We start from the raw sequence: 21,928 nt of genomic DNA on the forward strand, positions 1-21,928 counted from the left end.
TTTTTTTTTGAGATAGAGTCTCACTCTGTCACCCAGGCTGGAGTGCAGTGGCATGATCTGGGTTCACTGCAACCTCTGCCTCCTGGGTTCAAGCTATTCTCCTGCCTCAGCCTCACAAGTAGCTGGAACCACAGGTGCACGCCACCACACCTGGCTAATTATTGTATTTTTAGTAGAGATAGGGTTTCGCCATGTTGGCCAGGCTGTTCTTGAACTCCCCACCTCAGGTGATCCGCCTGCCTCAGCCTCCCAAAGTGCTGGGATTACAGGCGTGAGCCACCACGCCTGCCATGTTGCTCCTTCCTTAGTACTGTCACCCCAGTGCTGGGCACATTGTAGAAGCTCAAAGATTGAAATGGAGACTGGGAAAGGTGGGTGCGATTTCTGCAGTGCAACCCAAAGGAATTAGTAATTCCTAGCAGAATGCAAGGGAACCCCACCTCACAACATTCTTCTATTTAAACTCGATGATCTGGTTTGTATTATTTAACTACATACATTAGCACTTGCTATGTGACAGGCACTCTTAGGAGATTAAATAAGTGACACAGACTCCCTGCCTTAAGAAATTTAGAATTTAGTGGGAGAAGCTGGCAATGCAGATATAAACACCCAATAAAGTGAGGCAAGGCTCAGCCAGAGGTATGCATCAGCACCCCAGAGGGAGACGCGTGTCTTTCTTCAAGAGAGAAGAGCAAGCAATTGGGGAAAGTGGCATCCGAGTTAGCAGAAATTGTTGAGATCAAGATGATTCTAGACAACGGAACAAAGTTACACAATGGCTGTAAGGAACTGCACGTCCCGATGTTTAGCTAAAGATGTTAAAGGACATGGCAGAGCTGGGATTTGGACTGAATGCTGCGGAAACCAGCAAAGGTTTATGGTAGGAGTAGGACCAAAAAGGAGCTGGCCTCAGAAAACTGACTCCCATGGTGAGGTGACTCCAGAGACAACTAATGCTGAAAACCCATCATTTTAAGTATTATTTTTCATCGCTATTATTTATGTTGGAAATGACTCTTGCATTTGTTTCAGTTACTGTTTTGCTGAAAGGACCTGGCAGAGCCTCACCTCTACTATGTGACATGAGGACACCCAAAGGTTCTGTCTGTCCCAAGATCTGGCCTCTGTAACCCCCTCACTGACCCCGTTTCCATCCACCCTCCATAGCTGGTCCTCTCAAAGCCCTTAGGATAGTCTCTGAAATTAGCCCATAATAAGAACCCATGTATTCTTTTATGTACACACGATTTCATTTCATCCTCACATAAATCTTGTAAATTATGCAGCATCCCCAATTTATAGAAGACTGTAAGCTGTGTCAGTGTTTACCCCACTAGCTAGAAGATGGGGGCTGGAGCCTAGTATTATGTTCTCTACACCTTAGGGGGCTCATCAACACAAACTGAACAAACTGGGTCCTTGGACCTGCGAGAGTATTCACAGACATGGAATCTAGGGGTGAAACGCGCTCTTGAGAACCCTGGACAAAGGAGGAAATCCTTGCAATGAGAGGGTGGGGGCGGTGAGAGGTGCTGGAAGTCTTGGAATTCCTCTGCAAGGAGAAGGAACTAATGATCCATTTCTCAGGAACCAGAGGTTCTCAGACTTGGCTGTACTCAATTATCAGCCAGAGAGCCTGTGGCACCTGCTTTTTCCAGGCCCCCCACCCAGATCCTCTGATTCAGTAGGATTGACGTCAGGCCCAGGAAGCTCCTGCGTGGTTCTGATATAGGCGTGTGTGGACACACCATTAACGCAACAGCCTAAGCCCATGGCAACTATGAATGGCTGGCTTTAGAGGGCTTACGAAAAGGAAACTGAAGCCCAGAGAGAAAGAGACTTGCTCATGGTCCCAGAGGACTGGTGACAAGGCTAGGCCTCAAACTAACTCTCCCACTTCCCAGAATCATGATTTCTTACCCAACCCACCAGCAGCCATCCATAGTGAGACCCGCTCCTCGCTGATTCACATTTCAAGTAGTAGAAACCCATGATGCCAGTTCTTTAATGAGGTTGTCCACGCTACAATTTATGAGGCCCAAAGCCCTCAGCAGGACTGGTCTCTGCCAGGCTTAATTTACACAGTTCTCAGGCCTTCCAATACCCCCATTAAGGTCAGAAAGGGATCTGCAGCTGTTAGTCTGTGCACTTGACTACATTCTCATCATGTCACCATCCATTTTCATGTCTTCAGGCTGTTTACCCTTGAGAGCCTGATTTGCCTAGTCCAGATCATGGCCCAGTCCCCTGGACTCCAGCTCCAGCCCCAGGCTTGACCAGAGTCCCCTAGACACCAGGTTCCTCCACGTGTCATCTCCCCTCACTTTAATTGAAGAGCAAGACCCTCTTCTCACCGAAGGAGCACTCAGATTTCCTCCTTTAACGAGTGTCATTAGTTAGGCAAGAGCAAGCAGGTGGGAGATGGCCAGAAAGCTGATAGAAATGTGCCTTTTTAAAATGACACATAAATCACCCTAATTAAAAATTAAGCACCCTAAAATTTGACATTCGTTTAAAAAAAGAAATTTGAGTTGGGAGAGTTGTGTAGGTTTTGTAGCATCAAATCTCTAAAACATGATTGAAGGAGCGGAGGATGCGTGGGTTTCTGTTTTGAATGCACAGTTAGGGAAGAGGCATCCTTCTCAGTGAGTGAACCCAATAAATCACCTGCGGTGTAGAACAGCAATTCACGTAACCTGACCTGGGCCAAGTGTGTCTCCAGTGCAAATCTGAACTAATTTCTACTATATCTAGAGAGGAGATAAATGGGCAAACAAATGTGGCATGCTGTTTCAGGAGAGATGTTCCAGGATGCAAGTGACAGATGACTGAGACAGGAAATTCCACTGAGAGGCAAGTTTGCTGGGTGTGTGGCTTTGGAAAGATGCCCCGGAGGGGAGAAGGCTTCAGGGAGAGTCATTAACAACAGCCAGCATTCATAAAGTTGACACTAACTCTATCCAATCAACCTCATAAACATGTAGCCACCAACAGCTACTGCCCAGAACAGGACATCAGAGATGGAAGGGGGCTTGGAAACAGGATTTGAGATCAACAGTGAAGATAGTAAAGGTGAAGAACCCACCCTTGATACAGAGGCATCTCAGCCCAAGATCTCCAGGCCTCCAAGGAAATGATACTCAACCATATGCCCCTGAGAATTGCCCGAGGAACAGTTTTTTGTCATTGTTGTTTGTTTGTTTTTTGAGACAGTCTCACACTGTCACCCAGGCTGGAGTGCAGTGACATGATCTCGGCTCACTGCAACCTCTGCCTCCCAGGTTCAAGGGATTCTCCTGCCTCAGCCTCCCAAGTAGCTGGGATTACAGGTGCCCACCACCATGCCCAGCTAATTTTTGTATTTTTTGTAGAGATGGGGTTTCACTATGTTGGTCAGGCTGGTTTCGAACTCCTGACCACAAGCAATCCACCTGCCTCAGCCCTGCAAAATGTGTGAGCCACAGCGCCTGGAACTTTTAAAACCACCAATACCAAGGGTCTGTCCTCCAGAGATACTGATTTCATTGGCCTGAACGCCAAAAATATTTCTCACTTCCCAAGTGACTCCCATGGGCAGTCAGGGAGCCTCTCCTAGAAGACAATTTAATCTGAGTCATGGGAGAGGAACTGGAGCTGGGATCATCTGACCAGGTCCTGGGCCCCTGTCTGTGGTTTACTAGCTGTGAGACCACTTGCAAAGTACCCAGTAAGTCACTGGTTACCTTTTGTAGTGCTTTATTGTCTAAAAATCATTTCTCTGTGCATTGTGTAGGCTTTCACATCCTCAATCTTCTGATTAATCAGATGAGAATATTAATAACTGTCCTTCCAGTTTTTTGTGAGATTCAAATGAAGGGTAAAGAAAATACATCGTAAGCTATTAAAATGCTATATAAAGATAACCCCCTCTGATTTACTTTGTCAGTCTGGGGGAAGTGCCATTTCAAAGGCTAATATGTAAATACCCATAGAAAGGACCCTTACTAATAAAAGATCCCCAAGCACCGACTCTTCCCAGAGTGACTTGATCTCAGATCTCCCTTATTTTTGCCTATTAGAGCATTTAGGGGTTTCAGTGGTTACCAGGAACCACATGGGCAGAAGGCATCAGAAGTCATGATGGGAAACGGGAGCTGGCTCTTCACATCCAAGCCACTGCCTTTCCTCGCTGCTCTGCAGGCTGTGACCAGCCGGGGCCTCAGGATACTCTACACCGCAGGCCAGACCGATCATTTTACAACCGCAGAGAAGATGCTGTTTGGGAACTCAGGCCCTTAATTAAAATCATTCACCAAGGATACTTTTCTTCTTGGAATTTATGGGTCCCATAAACAGAACTTGAGAAGACAGAGCGTTGTTTTTTGTTGTGCCTCATTAGTTTGGGGTTTGGGCTGGCAGTAGAGATCACAGTACCAGGCATCCATCTAATTGACTCTCCCGCCAGTGTAAAGCTCCCTGTGGGACGGAGGAGGCTGTGCCGGGGAGCCTGGAAGTCTCCAGTCGGGGAGGGAGGCTGGGCGGAGTTGGTAGCAGTGCTGAAACATAGGCACCTCTGGGCTGCTGCTGTGCTTCCACCTGGGAAGACAGGTCTGGGGGACAAAATCCAGGGCATCGGAGAGTGGAAGCCACACTGGCTCCTGCTCCTGCTCCTGGACCTCCTCCTTTGTCGAGGTGTGTGGGTGAAGGGCAGGGATGCTGACAGCCTGACCTTCCATGCCCACCACCACCATTCCTTGGAGGCTGCATCAATAATAGAGAACAAGGGATCCAAATCCGTGGGTTTCCAGCAGTCCCTCAGCCAACCAGTAACCACTCGGAGCTTTGGTATTCTCAACTATCAAATGGGCGTAATGAGACCTTCCCCAGCTAATACACAGGATCAGTTCAATTCCCAAATAGGGAGAATTGAGATCTTTATACCAGACACTGTCTGAGGCTCTTGAAGGTGAGACTTGACACTTCCCTTCAAGTCAGCTGCAGCTGGATGAGGAAGTCAGGCATACAAGCCACAGCAATGATATACAGCAGAGTGTCTACCACATTAATTGTAAGAAGTAATGTACCCAAGGGAAAGAGCCATTTATGGAGGGGAGAATCCATGAAAATGGCAGAGATTAGGTGGTGAGATCTAGATCCCCAGTGCCAAAAGGGGAGGAGTTGGTGGAAGGTGTCCCCAGAGAAGAGGGCAAGCCAAAGATTCCAAAGCGTAACCCACATGTGACCTACTGATCCCACATGGAACAAACTCTGTAAGCATCCATACAGAAGAGGAAATCACCAAGGAAAATATCAATAGGGTGGCATCATATGAAAATTTCAGGCTGGGTGCAGTGGCTCACACCTGTAATCCTAGCACTTTGGGAGGCTGAGGCAGGAGGATCGCTTGAGACCAGGAATTCGAGACCAGCCTGAGCAACATGGTGAAGCCCCGTCTCTACAAAAAAAAAAAAAAAGTAGCCATGCACCGTGCTGCACACCTGTATTCCCGGCTATTTAAAAGGCTGAGGTGGAAGGATCACCCAAGGTTGGAAGGTCAAGGCTAGGATGAGCCAAGGTTGTGCCATGACACTCCAACCTAGGTGACAGAGACCCTGTCTCAGAAAATTTAAAATGCCTGTTTATCAAAATACATTACAAACAGAATGAAAATATACATAAAATACTGGGAAAAGTTGTCAAGCATATAATAAATAGTTTCACATCCTTATTAATGACCTCATACAACTCAGAATGAAAACAGGAAGAACCTAATCAATACATTGGCAATTCCCTAAAAAGTTTGAAAAGAAAAAAAAAAGCTAGTAATGTGAGAAAAAATTCAACCTCGAGGCTGGGCACGATGGCTCATGCCTGTAATCCCAGCAATTTGGGAGGCAAAGGTGGGCGGATCACTTGAGGCCAGGAGTTCAAGACCAGCCTGGCCAACATGGTGAAACCCCATCTCTACTAAAAATACAAAAATTAGCCAGCCATGGTGGTAGGCATCTGTAATCCCAGCTACTCAGGAGGCTGAGGCAGGAGAATCACTTCAATCCAGGAGGCAGAGGTTACAGTGAGCTGAGATTGTGCCACGGCACTCCAGCTTAGGCCACAGAGTAAGAATCTGCCTCGAAAAAAACAAATAAATAAATAAATAAAAATAAAATCCAACTTCACTGGCTATCAAAGAAATCCAAAATAAAACAGCAGGGGGATACCTTTAGTTAAAAATAAAAGTTCTGGTACTACTCAGGGTTGGCCATGATGTAGTATGAGGGACGTACATGTATGAAAACAGCTGGTGGAGAGTGTAAATTGGATTAACTTCCAGAAAGCAATTTGGCAATCTGTGTTAAGAGCCTTTAAAATGTTTATACCTTTTGATTCAGTAATTCCACTTCTGGGAATCTATCCTATGAAAATAATCTGCAGTGCAGGCAAAGGTTTATGCTCAAAGATATTCTTCAAAGTGTTATTATAAACAGACTAGCAGCCCAATCATTGAATAATGTTTAAATAAATGATGGGACATATCACACAATATTGTAGCCATTAAAAAGGATTTTTATGGGAAAATGTTAAAGCCTCTGGAAAAGCTTGTGATACAACCTAAATTATTTTAAGGCCTATATATATGACACAACTATACATACTTATAAAGCATGGACAGAAGAAACTAAACCAAAGAGAAATCTACCAAGATGTTAAAAATGGTGGCCTCAGGGTGGTGGGATTCTGGGCATTTTCTGTGTTTCTTTTGACCCTGCTTTTGAACTTTAGACAATTGGATTCTGTTTTAGAATGAAGGAAAGTAAAAGAAGCCGTAAGACCTCTTTGAGGAATGACAGGTGATCGGTGTGTGAAACACTTACACACACTGGGACATAGGTGTGGATGAAACAGTCTAGATTTGTCCAAGAGGTTGAGGGAGACCTCACAGATATTTTTTTTCTTTTTTCTTTTTTTTTTTTTTTTTGAGATGGAGTCTCACTCTTGTCTCCTAGGCTGGAATGCAATGGCGTGATCTGCAACCTCCACCTCCCAGGTTCAAGCAGTTCTCTTGCCTCAGCCTCCCAAGTAGCTGGGACTACAGGCGCCTGCCACCACACCTGGCTAATATTTTGTATTTTTAGTAGAGAGATGGGGTTTCACCATGTTAGCCAGGATGGTCTTGATCACCAGATCTCATAATCTGCCCACGTCGGCCCCCAAAGTGCTGGGATTACAGGCGTGAGCCACCGCGCCCGGCCGATTTTTAAGTTCGCTTATGTTTTCTGTGGCAGGGCTGGGAGTGAGGGTAATAAGGTCTTAACTATATTTAATGGTCTCCTGTGATAAGGCATAAGAAAAAGTGATTTGGAAACAAAATCACCAAGCAAATGTGAGAACTTTTCTTGTGATCCTAAATACCTGGGCCTTGAAAGAGGGGCAGAGGGGACAGGCACTGGGCTTCCCCATTTTCTCCTACTAAGTAGAAAGAACAGAACTGCCCTGGCCTGGTTGTTACAAGTTTAGTGAGCAAGCAGGTGCTGCTTCTGGGGTGCTCTTAACTCCTGGGACACAGCCCCATCAGCTCCCCAGGCAAGGGGATCTCCTCCCACTGTTTCAGGGAGACCACACCTTCCACGGGACCAGCACCAGTGTGTGCAGAAAGCATTTTACCTTCCAGCTTCCAAGAGGACATGAGTGGCAGGTGAAGAATTGATGCACAGAATTAAAGCTGCAAAATGAATTTGACATTTTACGTCCTAAAATGAGCATTGCGTCTCATTCTGCCATTCCCTCTGTACTTTGATCCTGCGTGTTTGTCTGAGAATATGGCCTCCATACAGTCGGGAAGTGGTTCCAGGACCCCCCCATCTGCACAGGCTCAGTCAGCCCTGCCAAGCACAAAAATATTGTGTTTTCCATTCATGTTGGTTTGAGAAAGATCCATGTGTAAGTGGGTCCAAACCTGAATTGTTCAAGGGTAATTTTTTGTTGTGCATTTTCCTGCACTTAGAACCCATAAGTTATGTGGGGAAATCTTGCTTAGGCTATCTTGAGGCCAAGGGACAAATGGGGTGGTGTTTTTCCTTCTGTGTGAGTAAGAAAAAGGTAGAGGTGAATAGTCCAGGGAACCGCAAAGATCTAGTCACAAAAACAAGTTAGAGCACTGAGCAGTGGATCTAAAGCTACTCTGGGCTCCCGATGATGGGAGCCTCGGCTGTCTGGGATTTCAGCGGGAGTCAGGTTTCGATGGAGTGTTCATTCTCTTTTGCTGCTGTAAAAACTACCACGAATGTAATAAAGCAATATGAATTTGTTCTTTTATAGTTCTGGAGGGCAGAAGTATGAAGTTAGTTTCACTGAACTAAAGTCATGTCGTCAGGCAGGCCAGGTTCCTCCTGGAGGCTCTAAGAGAATCATTTCCTTGACTTTTCCACCTTCCAGAGGCTGCTGGCACCCTTTGGCTTGTGACCCCTTCCTCCCACTACTCCAAACGCTTGCTTCCACCCTCACAGTCCCTACTTCTTACTTTGACTCTCTTGTCTGGTCATCACGTTGCCTACACTCCCCAACCCAGGATATTCCAGGTTAATGTCTCCAGCTAAAGATTCTTAATCACACCAGCAAAGCCTCTTTTACCACAGTAACATTTTCACAGGCCCCGGGGATTCAGATGTGGCTATTTGGGGGTCTGCTATTCAACCCACTAAAGATAGGTAACCTGACGTTCAGGTGATTCATGAACCCTCCTGGGGGCCAGGCACTGGCTAAGGCTGAGGGAATGCCATGCTCAAACAACTTGATGGAGATGATGGGATCGTGCACAAGCGTTCTGGAGGCAGGTTGCATGGAACTAGCAGCTCCCCAAATGGAGGTGGGGAGGAAGGTGTGAGGATTGTCACAGGCAGTGTCTGTGAGCTGGACCTGGACGTACAGGAGGATTTCAATCAGCAGAGTATGGGGTGCATCATCACATGACCATCACATGACCACGTTCATCTCCCTCTGGGATTCTGCAGCACAGAGTCCATGAGGAAAGGCAGAAGGAAAGGCAAAGGCATTTTAGGCCCAGATCACAGGGACCTTGAAGAACCGGTGAAAGGGCGCAGATGTGATTCCCTGGAAGGAAGTGGGACCTGTTTTCCCATGACCACTATTTGCAGAGAATGCCCTGCAGGAGGCAGGGTGGACAACACTGGGTGCCCATCTGCTGTCATCTGACAAACTTTGCCTTATCTGGACTACCCTAGAAAGGAGGGCACAAGGCCACCTCCAGCATCTCCTTCCATGAGATGGAGAGGGCGCCTTTACAGTGAGAGAGGCTGGGTGTGAATCCCACATACCAGCAGTGTGACCTGAGATAAGCTACTGAACCTCTCTGACCTCAGTTCTCCCGCTTAGGAAATAGACATCAAGACCTGTCAGCCGGGCGCGGTGGCTCAAACCTGTAATCCCAGCACTTTGGGAGGCTGAGACGGGCAGATCACGAGGTCAGGAGAGCGAGACCATCCTGGCTAACACGGTGAAACCCCGTCTCTACTAAAAAATACAAAAAACTAGCCAGGCAAGGTGGCGGGCGCCTGTAATCCCAGCTACTCGGGAGGCTGAGGCAGGAGGATGGCGTAAACCCAGGAAGCAGAGCTTGCAGTGAGCTGAGATCCGGCCACTGCACTCCAGCCTGGGCGACAGAGTGAGACTCCGTCTCAAAAAAAAAAAAAAAAAAAAAAAAAAAAAGACCTGTCTACCTTCCTCACAGGGCCGGATGTGCTAAAGTAGGTGGAGGAATTCCAGAAGTAAACAAGTCGTGCTTCATGTTAGTTTCAGTGCTATTGGGAAGAGTCCTTTGAACCAGGAAATCATGGAATTTTATATATTAAAGATCACCTAACCTGGAGAGTACTGCATCAGAATCAGTTGAGTTCGATTTGCAGCCAGAGTTGGAAAGGCCGCACCCCCATGTGAGGCTCAGAGAGGCTGGGGGACTTAGCCAAGTGGGGTCCTAGTTCATCTTCCCCCCACTGCCCCGAGCACTGAGATGGGTTTAGCACCAGCTATGACTGAAATAGAGCTAGAAAACAAGGCAGAGGGTAAAGCAGGCACACGTGGGGTGTTGACCCAGGTGAGCCCTACCTGCTCATCTCCACAGGGGCCAGAGGCTCCCCATCTGACACCAGCCAAGAGCTGAGTAGCAGGAGGCACCAGCCAGGCTCTTGTGAGGTGGTTCCCAGGCAAAGCCCTCCATTTGGTCAGGGAGGCTAAGCCAGGCCAGCCTTCTCCTTCCTGTGGTCTGAATCTCTGGGGCCTGCAAAGATGTGAGTGGTCACAGGTTAATTCATTATCAAAATGTATTGTTCTTAATCCAGAAACTAATAACTGTGTATGCTCATTATAAACTGCCCCCGTCCCTTCCCCCTCTGGATAAAATTAATTATCTAACAATTTCAGACTAGAGCAAACCTTCACAATCTAATAGAAATCCCTCCTTTGATAGAGGAGGGGACAGGGACCACACAGAGAAGGGACATGGTCAGCTTCACACAGCAAGGCAGGAGAAGCCAAGTCCAGATCTGAGGCCCAGGCTTGCATGATGGTATTCTTTGCATTCCAGAACAGAAAGTGCTGCATCTTTCTAGAATCTTCTCAATGTCACTCCAGTGGTCGAACCTGGGGTCAAGAACATGGGGGACATGCACTAGACCAGATCCACCTCTTGGTACCCCAAATTTGACCTTGAGGGTGGAGCTGTCTGTACAGGTGAGACTCCACCTGGAGGCCATCCACTTGGCACACTAAAGTCATAGGTTTGAGGACCCCCGAGGGGGAATGTCGTGGAGGGAACATGGACCACTCTGCTGCTCACCATCCTAGAAAGTAAGATACCCCAGCAGGCCATGGATGAGCATAAGGGGTTTTGACCCCTCTCACCTGCTGGTGTTTGCCCTGGGTGTGGCCAGATGGAGATGCAGATGGCTCAGTCAGGCCTTGGGATGTGAATGGCAGGGCGGGATAATGCTGTCCCTACAGCCTGCCCACGGGACCAACCCATCAGGCCAGCTGGTGCCTGGGACCATGCAAACTCACCATGGTTGTGTGTCTGTGTGCTCTCCAGGAACATCCCCAGGCTCCAAGATGGCCCTGCAGAGCTCCTTCACTTGTTGGAATGGGACAGTCCTCCAGCTTGGGCAGGCCTGTGACTTCCACCAGGACTGCGCCCAGGGAGAAGACGAGAGCCAGATATGCCGTGAGTAGATGGGGCTACCCCACCCTGCCCCAGCCCAGACCATGCTCATAACCCCCTATTGTCCCCATTACCCCCGGCATGAGAGCATGGACAGCCTTCCCGATATCCAATGACACTTGTGACTCCTCTCATGACAAAGCCACACAGTCTTCAAGAGGCAAAGCTAAGATTTGTGGTCTAGAAATAACCTGGTCCATAGTCATGTAAGTCAAGAACCAAACAAAATCTTATAAGTTATGCTGTCAGCATCCTTAAGGCACAGAGAAAACGTGCAGGATAAAGCCCAGCTCTAATGTGACATTGGAAGTCCTCCATGCCCAGACTTCCCTCCCCTTCCAAGCCTCATTCCCCACCTGCCCTCATCCTCTCCCTCCTCCATGCACCCCAGCTCCGGCCATATGGAACCACCTTCCAGATCCTTCATGCCTCCATGGCTTTGTTCACATGGTCTCCCCTTTCCTTTCTCGAGTCACATCTACTTCAAGACTCACCCTGAGCCGATTCTTTCAGAAAGCCTCCCTGACCGTCCCCCACAAGTACCATTGGTTCTTCTCCCTCTGAACCCTTCCCCCACAATCCAGTAGATCCATCCAAACATCATCACTGCCATTACTATTCATGAATAGCTTTGAGATACAATTCATATACAATTCGCCCACTTCAAGTGTACAATTCCCTGTTTTCCATGTAGTCACAGGGTTGTTCAACCATCATCACAATTTTATTTTAGAACATTTTTATCACCCCAAAAAGAAACCCATAGTATCTCTCCCCATTTTGCTCCAACCCCCCTGCCATTGGCCTGAACCAACCACCAATCTTTATTTCTATAGATTTGCCTATTCTGGGCATTTAGCAGCCTACGAGGGGCCTACTTTCTCCATATCTTTGCCAACATGTCATATTATCTGTCTTTTTAGTTTTAGCCATCCTAGTGGGCATGCATCCATTATGTGTTATGGAGGTGATTTCCGTGTCTCTCTTCCTCTCTGTGGCTGGTTTGAGTCTGGTCATCTTTGCTGTAGCAATACCTCTCATGATTCCTGGCACAGCGTTGGTGCTCACTGACTCTTTGTTGATGAGAGGAAAGAATGAGTTGGGAAACTTGGACTCCATAGGGGAAAACAAACTGCCGAGGCCCCACTGGCAGTCGGGGCGGAGCAGACTCCCAACTGGTGCTCCTGCATTGAACATGGTGCTCCCCGCAGCTGCCTCTCCAGAAGTAATCACTCCAGAGCCCTTGATGTTTTTGCCAGGAAACAACCAACACTTGCAGAATACCTACAGGGAGCTGGAAAACGTGCCAGATCCCGAAGCAGAGATGAATAACTTGGCATCTTCCCTCAAAGCACTGAAAGCTCCACACAGGGACGGAGAGTGAAATCAAGACAGGACTGGGGAAGGATGAGGCAGAATGGTGCCTGGGGTGGGGCCCAGAACCGGAGCAAATGCCTCACCTCCCAGATATGCAGACCCCACTGGCCTGCAAGAAAGTTTCCAAAATACCTTTTAAAATAGGGCCGTGTGTCCCTAGTCATCTGGACCCTTTGTGGGGGTGGAGAAGGTTTCATTTATTCTAATTTAAATTAAGCAATAAAGACATCCATTTTCCCATTTTTAAAACTTCATTTTTATACAAAACTTTCAAGTGAAGTTTTCCAATTATAATGGAATAGTTGTATGTTTTTAGATAAAACTCAGCAAAGAGTTACAGGCAAGGGCTTTGCTTGCCCTGTTCTGTTCCGCTCCTGGCCTTTCTCATAGAGTTCTCACTACACATATGGCCCAAAGTGAAGCCAGCCCTGCCCACAATGCCCTGTTCAGGCGCCTGTGTGTGTCTATTTATTTGTGTCTGCAATGTTTCCAGCAGTGCCTCTGAACTGTGTGATTTCATGATTACCTTTTTCAAGTTTTTTGATAGCCACCTCCCAGCTGGGACACAGGTCAGGCAGGCCATGCCCTGATTGACAATTGGGAAAATGAAGGCACGGATAAGGCAATGGACTTGTTCAGGGTCACACAGCATGTCAGGGACAGATTAGAGCCCTGAGTCTTCAGGATCCAGCCCATTACTGAGGGCTCAGGGCGTTTCCCACCACTCCAAAGCTTACCATTATTGGTTTCCTGGCCAGCTCCAAGCTTCAGGGCAGTCTGCTTCAGGCACTGAGGGCAAGAACCTGGGGCCCAGAGGCTTTTTCAGCCACATTTGAAAAGCGGCTCTGACAAGCTGTCAGAGTAACCCCTCCACCCTGGAGAACACCCCCACTGTGTTCTTGGCTACAGAAAGCAGCTGCTGGGAGGGAAGTTCAACTCAGGAGAGTTATTCCCACTCAGATCTTGGCAGAAATTTTAGAAAATATCCTTTTTCTTATTTTTGTGCCTTATCCTCTCTGGCATTTTTGCTGTGTTCCTCATCACACTAATGTTGACTCTGAAAACCATTCCTATGAAGATAACAACAGCAACACCACCAGCTTACCTGTTGAGGCTTTACTCTATGAGTCAGGAGCTGTTCTCAGTACTTTTCAGGTATGAATTTGCTTCATCCTCACAGCCTCCTGTGTGATGCTATTGTACCCGTCTTTGTTAGAGACAAGGAAGCTGAAGCTCGCAGAGGTGGTTGTCCATGATCAAACTGATAGCCAGCTGAGCAGTGATTCAGGCTCAGTCTGACTTCAGAGCCACATTCTGAACCATGCAGGGTAAACTCTGTTTCACGAGCTTCCAGCACTTAGCTATGCTAAGCACTGAACCTAGCCACAGACACACCCAGGATGAAGGTGCCAGGAAGAGACAGGGAGGTCCAGGGCTCTGCTACCGCCTTTCTCTGGGGGTAGAAGGGTTCAGATCATGGGCCTCCCCCTCTGGGTCTCGGGTTCCTCATCTGTAACGTGATGCCCACTGACACTCTGTTGTCTGAGAAACAAGTAGGAAGTGTTTGGAGCAGCTCCTGGCACAAAGTAAGTGCTTGCTAAATGTTAGCCAGTATTATTCATGTTATTGTTTTCTTCATGGGGATGGTTTCCAGAATCAACACCAATATCATAGGAAAATATTCTTGACTACACCAGCTCTTACCCAGGTGGTCTGGAACCTGTTAAAATGTTTCCTCTGAGCAGGTGTTCACACTGCAGCTCTGTTAGGGATGGCCAGGTCCTCTAAAGAACCTTCCTGAGGGTCTTTCATCTTGGGCCAGGGTAGTTGACCAAACCCTGCCATGGTTGGAATTTGGAGGGGGAAAGTAGGTTATATTTAATCAACACCCCCTACCAAAGGGCCAGCCTCAACTCACCACACCTTCCCAGAGGGAGTCTCCTGCACAGGCTGGGGCTGCAAACAGATGACCAGACTCAATCTGGGCAATGGAACTGGATCTCTCTGGAGCCCTTAAAAATTCTAAGAGTTGTCCAAGATGAGTGGAGGGCCTGAGATGGAGGGGACATTCCCTTGCCCTTTTCTAGCCAATCATGATACTCATCTGTCCATTGTACTCTCTCTTCCAAACCCACAACCCAACACAGTACTCTTGGTCCTCTCTCCAACACAGCCACTCCTGCATTTCTAATTAAACATGGCCAAATCCAAGTGAGAGATCCCAGATGCTGTAATGCACTGAAGGGGGTCTTCGTGACTCTCTGTGTGTTCTAGCCAATGGCCTTGATGGCATGTGGCGCCCCAGAAAGGGGCCAGGTGTCCCCACTTCATTCCCTGGATGGGTCAGTGATTCACTGAGTATTGCAGACAGATCACTTTTTCCCCATGGACTCGATAATCTCATGTGCTGGGGATACTCTTCCTGCCAGGCAAAAACAGTGTTTTCAAAGTGTATTTCTTTATTGTAAGACAAAACATACTGGTTGTAAAATGCACAAAATCTAGAAATGTACACAAGAGAAAATAACTATCGCCCATAATCCTCCCTCTCAAACATTCAGAGATAACTATAATATTTTGATGTATTACTTCTAGCATTTTTTCCCATGACTGTATATTTTCAAGAAAATGTATAGCACATATTTATCAAAAATGTTAACAGAGTTGTCACGCAGGAAGGAAAAGAAGTAGTGTCATTTGGCCTGGAGTTTATACTTGGCAGCTCCCACAGCTGCTGCTGAGGTCACAGCTCCATGACTCTACCAATTTGTCTCTCTTAGAGTGGAATCAGGTGTCATAATTGCCAAATGTTGCGGGATTGATTGACCTACCCACAGCGCTATTTGGCCATGCAGCCAATGAAATAACTGGCTACAGCCCAAGAAAGGGGTTGGTTAGAACAGTGCTTCTCCAAATTTGAGGTGCACAGGAGTCACTAAGGGAGCCTCTTAAAAATGCAGATTCTGATTCAGTGGGTTGGGGCAAGGCCTGAGATTCCACGCATTTTACAGATTCATAGGTGATGAGGCTGCAGCTGGTCCCTGGACCACATTTTGAGTGGCAGAGAGTTAGAGGATTGAGCCCACTCCCATTTTGTTCAGCAGATAAGTTTTGAAGTCCTCCAGTGCGCTGACTGAGTAGGAGCTTGGGGTGGATGGGAAGAGAAAAGGATGATTAGAGGATGAGTTGATACCATTAGAGCCAACCCTGTGGGCCAACCTTTTGCTCAGCAATTGCCCTTAGTAGTGATTTCCCAGTTGCAGCCTAATCCACAGGGGTCTTTGTTCCGACTCTTAACCTTAACCCCACCAGCTTCCTCAGGAGTGGCTTCTGGCTGAGTACACTGCCCTGATGAGTTTACAATCATGGAAATCCTCGGCTCTCCTTCCTCCCTTAGGGGTTTTAATGGCCACATCAATTGTCCACTGGCCTGTCTTGCTCTTTTGCCTGCCTCCTCTGCCTTTATTGAGTCAGCCAGAAAGAAAAGGGGTTTCCACGACCAGCTCACCCTGGATTCTATGTGAAGCTGAAACAAGAATGGGATTCCAGAGACAGAGAATGCTGGTGACTTTCTTCAATCCTGTCCGGCCGAAAGGCATAGGCAGAGCTATCACATATGCAGCCTTCAACAGGCATTTCCAGAGAGCCAGCCAGGGACTTGCTGTCAGTTTCAGCCATACTTTGATGAGCTAGCTCCAAGTTAGGTATGAATGGCAATTAATAACACTACCACCACTTTACATTTGCACCTCTCTAGCTGTTTACAAAGTGTTTCCACAGTGTCTCCCCTACTTTATCCTCAAACCAGCTCAGTAAAATAGACACTAATATTGCCCCATTTTACAGATAAGGAACCTGAGGCTCTAAGGAAGAAGTGACTTACGTAAGGTCACAAAGCAGAAAGTGGTGAGGCTAGAACTAGAGCCCATATGTCCAGATTCCAGTGCTGTTGTGGTACCAATACCCATGATCCAGGCTCAGTTCTCTCCCTCTGCCTCCTAAAACGGTAAGGAGGGAGTGATGTACTGTGCGTCTCCCACCTCAGGCCGGCCTCCTCCTTCCTCCAGGAATCCTTCGCCCACTGGAATCTTCCATTGTGGGCCTTGGGGTATTTTGTTTGTTTGTTTGTTTTTGCTTATTTTTTTGTTTGTTTTAGATGGAGTTTTGCTCTTGTCCCCCAGGCTGGAGTGCAGTGGTGCAATCTCGGCTCACTGCAACCTCCACCTCCTGGGTTCAAGTGATTCTCCTGCCTCAGCCTCCTAAGTAGCTGGGATTACAGGCGCCCATGACCATGCCCGGCTAATTTCTGTATTTTTAGTCAAGACAGGGTTTCCCCATGTTGGCCAGGCTGTTCTCAAACTCCTGACCTCAGGTTATCCACCCGCCTCAGCCTCCCAAAGTGCTGGGATTATAGGTGTGAGCCACAAGGCCCTGTCGGGCCTTGGTTTTTAAAACTCACTTGTGAAGGACACTCCATGAGAAGGTCACTTCCACCAGTTGGTTTCTGCAAAAGAAGTAGATGTGGGATCCCTTGCGGGGGGAATAAAAAATAAAACAGAAAGTTCTTCTTAGCTTTGGGATTTTTAATCAGAGAAACATGTGGGGCTTGGGGGGAAATGATTCCTTCAGGGGGGTATAAACGGGAAGAGATGCTCAAAGTCAGTGACAGCCTGCTTTAATTTATAATTCTGCCTCTGTGTGAAATGCACAGAGAATCGGGGGGAAATGAGTAATAATTCACTAAGGTGCTGTCACAGCCAGGAAGCGTTAGGGCCTCCTTTGTCAGCCTGCTGCTGCCAAGAAGACTGAGACAGAGGAAGGACATGCAGTGCTGTGGGTCTCAGCTAAAGAGCTTCTTTCCTCCCACGTGGAGACACAGGCTTCTCCACAGCTAGGCTGGGAGGTATTGGGGGCCATCAGAATCGCCTGGAATAGCCCACTAGCTCCTCAGGGCTGAGCGCCTTTCCTGGAGCCATGCTCAGAGTGAGCTGGAGAAAGTGAGCTCTCTCTCTCACCCTCTTATCCTTTCCTCTTCCTTCTGTGGGCAGTTGGGAAATACACAGTCTAGAAAGCTGACTGTGGCCTCTTCAGTGGGACCTGAGATCAGTCTGATGTAGAGAAAAAGATGACGTGCCCCTTGTGCTGAGCCCACAGATGATATAAAGAGGCCCCAATGACAGGGATTGTTTGATCAGGCAGGATAGGCTAGATTATGCTGCAGTAATAAACCCCATATTTCAGTGGCTTGGGATAACATTTACAGTACCCATCCAATAAGAGTGGGAGTGGGAGGGGCCTCTGCTCCACAGGATCACTCAGGGACCCAGGCTGGCAGAGGCTCTTCCATCAATATAGTGTCACCCTTAGGAACAAGAACTCTCATTGGTTGTTTCAGCAAAGGAACAGACAGACCAGAGATTTACACGAGGGCTTTTCGCAGCCTTAATTCAAAGAAGACACATCACTTCCACTCACGTTTCATTGGCCAGAGCACATGAGATGTCTTCACTTAACTGCAAGGGAAGGTTGGGAGATAAAGGAAAGCAAATGGAAAGTTTTGAGCAATATGTGTCTCTGCAGACAGGTAATTTGATGGACCCACACAAACCCCCAGTCAACACTACCACAAACACCACCACACTTGGGACATTGTGTCAACTGTTAGAAATGTAGTGAGCTACACAGTGGCTTCTCCTGGGGTCACACTCATGGTGGATCAGTATAAAGAGTGCAGAATGTAGAAGCAGAAGACCTGGGTTCAAGTCCTAACTGGGTTACCTGCTAGCTGTGTGACCTTGGTCAAGTTGCTTCACATTTCTGAGCCTCTGCTTTGTCAGATATGCAACTGGACTAACGATACCCATGCTGAGGAGTTCTTTTTCCTATTTTGCTTTCTGAAGATAAGAAAACTGTAAACCAGCACAGGCATCAGTTAGGGCTTGGGGGTTTCTCAGTGTCATTAGTCATCCAGCGTTCTGGCTGGGGAGCTATATTACTAATGAAGATAATTTGGTCATGCCTGGCTAATTCGACTTGGTGTTGGCATATTTTGCCTTTAGTGGCCCTGGAAATGACTGTGCCTCTCTGCTCTCTCCATAGGGAAACTCCCTGTGGGATTTTACTGCAACTTCGAAGATGGCTTCTGTGGCTGGACCCAAGGCACACTCTCACCTCACACTCCTCAGTGGCAGGTCAGGACTCTAAAGGATGCCCAGTTCCAGGACCACCAAGGTACTACCTCTCTCCTGCCTTCTCCCTGGCACCCATCTTCATGCCCACATAGACAGATGGGAGACTCAGGACTGGGCTTCACCCCACCTGTAGGGCAAGCTCGGGTGTCTGACCAAAGCTCGCGTAGAGCGCTCACACACAATTCCCTCTTCATACCTTGGGCTTTCGAATGATTAAATCTGGCCAAGATAGATGTCACCTTTGGTTACTTAAAATGAGAACCATGAGGAGGAACTAACAAAAAGATAATAGCAACAATGATAATAATCCTTTCCATCAACAAGTGTGTGTTGAGGGCCTCCTATGTGTCAGCCACATGATTCATTGAGAGATAGGGAAAGCCATAGCTCTCTTTATGACTGGGGAGACTGAGGCACAGCGAGGCCTTATGTCATTTGCCCCGGGGTTGTGCCCAGGGAACCTCACCCTACACCTGGTCCATGGTCCATTCCCTGCAGCACAGCCTCTACAACCATTCCCCCACCTCACCCCTGATTTAAGCTAGTAATGCCTGTCCTTCCCTCTCTGGGGCCCATCCTCCCCACAAACCCTGCATATCTGGCAGACAGCAAAGGGCCTCCACACAGCCAAGAGATAGCCAGTGCTCCTGGGTAAGCTGACTCTAGACTCAGAGACACCAGGCTGGGCAAGGTGTGGGATCACAGAGGGTCTACAAGGCCAACATAGCTCCCAACGTTAGGCTGCTGGAGAGGCCAGGCTAGCCAGCTTTGGGGGCTGTCCCTAGTGATGGGGCCCGGGCAGGCCCTGGTGCCCAACTCTGCAGCATAGGGGCTGATGGGGTGGGAATGTCTCTCTCCTTCTTCTGTCCTCTTCATTTGCCTTCTTTCTGTGGAACTAGAGACCCTCCAATGCTTATTTGTTGAACAAAGTAAGAGTTGGCTCAGTCCTCACCATGCAGCAGCATTATTCTTAGCGTTCTGTCTGTAAAAGACGCAGAGGAGAGAAATGGAGCTCCAAGCTGGATGTGCCCTTAATGTCTCTGTTCCCAGTTTGATAATTTCCATTATAGCACCCATAGCAAACAAACATCCAGCCCTGTGGAATACCTCCAATGACAGGGCTCCCACTGCCTCCAAGAGCAGCCCATGCTATTGTTCTCAATCACAGATTAGCTTTCCTTACCTAGAGGCAAGCTCCACCTCTCCGTGACTTCTACTCATTTATTATGACTTTTGCCCCCTGGAGCCCCACAGAACTGAACTACCCCCTGTCCCACCAAGGCAGGCCTTCAGAAATCTGAAGGCAACAGTTGTGACCCACCTGCCTGCCTGAGGGCTTTTCTGTTCCCAGTCACACAATGCCAGCTCCTTGAATCTCCCTCATCCTTGCTGAGATCTCTCGGTTACTCTGCCCTTGACCCACCTGAATATGTTACTTAACAGCCTTTACTGAGAAAGGCAGAAAGGTAGAAAGGAAAGACTAAAGTAATGCTTGAGGTTCTGAGGCCCCCTAAAGTGTTGTGAGCTCACAAAGGCATTCATGCCACAGCACTGACCACCTACAAAATGCTCTGCAGACCCCGAAAGTTTGCAGATGCTTCTTCCCATCACCACGTGGGGTTGGGAGCCCCTGTTCTCCCAGATTTTCAGGCAGAGCCATGCTTAGAAAATATAAGAAGTGAGTCTTCATGGGCAGGGGCACAGGACGACCTGGGTTCTAGACAGGGGAGAAGAGAGTGAAGGTCATAGAAACCACTGGAAGGGCACACATGACTGAAAATGGGGAGGGTGGAGCTGGGGAGGCTAGTGTGCCTCAGGCTATTCCTGGGCCATGGGCTGAAGCTGGTGACCTTGGAAGATCAAGGATGTGGTAGCCCAGATGATGGTGCTGGGACCTCATGGGCAGTTTAGAATGAAATTGTTGACAGGTGGGCTTTCTTCTCCATTGTAGGACAAAAACCTGTTTCCTCAAAGATATCCCTAGGCTAGATAAGAACTGTGCACAGTCCAATAACCCTGCACCCCTGATCCCCCAGTTCCTGATAATGGTGTGCTTGTGATTCTTTTCCTCTCTCCTAGACCATGCTCTATTGCTCAGTACCACTGATGCCCCCACTTCGGAAAGTGCTACAGTGACCAGTGCTACGTTTCCCGCACCAATCAAGAGCTCTCCATGTGAGGCAAGTCTCAGTGTTTCTCTAGTTCTCTAATTTCTCCCACCTCTTGTCACTTCCGGAACCCAGATTAAGAAAGTAGCCTAGCTGGCTGGGCTGGTCGTTCTCCTAGGGAGAGAAGAATAGGGCCATCTCTGCCATCTTCGAGGCAGAGATGTCCATCAACATGGTAAAGCCCTGTCTACAGAGAATCATGCCTTAAACAGCCATCCCCAGCTGCACTGAACTATTTGCAGTAGAACCATGATTTAATCAATCCCAGAAGAGATTTTCTGCGGCATAACAAGAGAGAGTGACAAGGATTACAAGACTTTCCACAGAATCCCTTTTAAAAATATTGAGCTCTTATAATACATTGTAAATACTATACATCCTCAAAATTTGATTTACATAAATTTCACTAAGACATCAATGGCATTCAGTGAGGTACCTCCAAAGCCACTCTCTGAAATGGTTCCTGACGCTGTTTTCTCATTGGTTTGTGGGTGGAGGGACTGGTGCCGTGTTCCTCAGCATATTCTTTAGGGGCCAAGAAATGTACTTAAGACTCCAACGTTGCACAGTGATTAAGCTCATGGACTCTAGAATCAACTTTCTGAGTCCAAGTCAGGTTCCACCACTGATTGATTGTACAGTTTGTTTGGGCAGTTAATTAACCTCTTGGGGCTTCAGTTTCCTCACTGGGAAAGTGAACACACATAATGCCTACCCCGAAGAGGGAAGATTAAATAGATAATGTCCAAAGGGCTTGGAAGAGCATCAGGCACAAAGTAAGCACTGCAGTCTTTAGCCCACAGGGTGCCTGGCACCCTGTGTAAACATTCAGAAGGACACTGGGGGAAGAGGAAGAGAACTTGAGCCAGAAATCAGACTCTAAGCTCCGAGAGAGCAGGCCATGTCTTGTGCTTCTTTGTACTCCCTCACTGCACCTGCATCAACATCTTGCACGTAGTAGAAAACCTGCATGTAGTTTAGAT

The 21,928-nt window shown here is 47.8% G+C and overlaps 1 protein-coding gene across 1 annotated transcript in view; it reads left to right on the plus strand.

Annotated features, from left to right (window-relative positions):
* ALK (anaplastic lymphoma receptor tyrosine kinase) overlaps positions 1-21,928 on the plus strand; it is a 793,694-nt gene that overhangs the window by 619,820 nt on the left and 151,946 nt on the right. Inside the window, exons 6-8 of the mRNA XM_011972566.1 lie at positions 11,081-11,212; positions 18,686-18,817; positions 20,857-20,957. Coding sequence (XP_011827956.1) covers positions 11,081-11,212; positions 18,686-18,817; positions 20,857-20,957 — 365 coding nt within the window. The remainder of the gene's footprint in view (positions 1-11,080; positions 11,213-18,685; positions 18,818-20,856; positions 20,958-21,928) is intronic.

Source organism: Mandrillus leucophaeus, unplaced genomic scaffold, assembly GCF_000951045.1.
Source record: "Mandrillus leucophaeus isolate KB7577 unplaced genomic scaffold, Mleu.le_1.0 Scaffold13, whole genome shotgun sequence".
NCBI classification, from domain to species: domain Eukaryota; kingdom Metazoa; phylum Chordata; class Mammalia; order Primates; family Cercopithecidae; genus Mandrillus; species Mandrillus leucophaeus.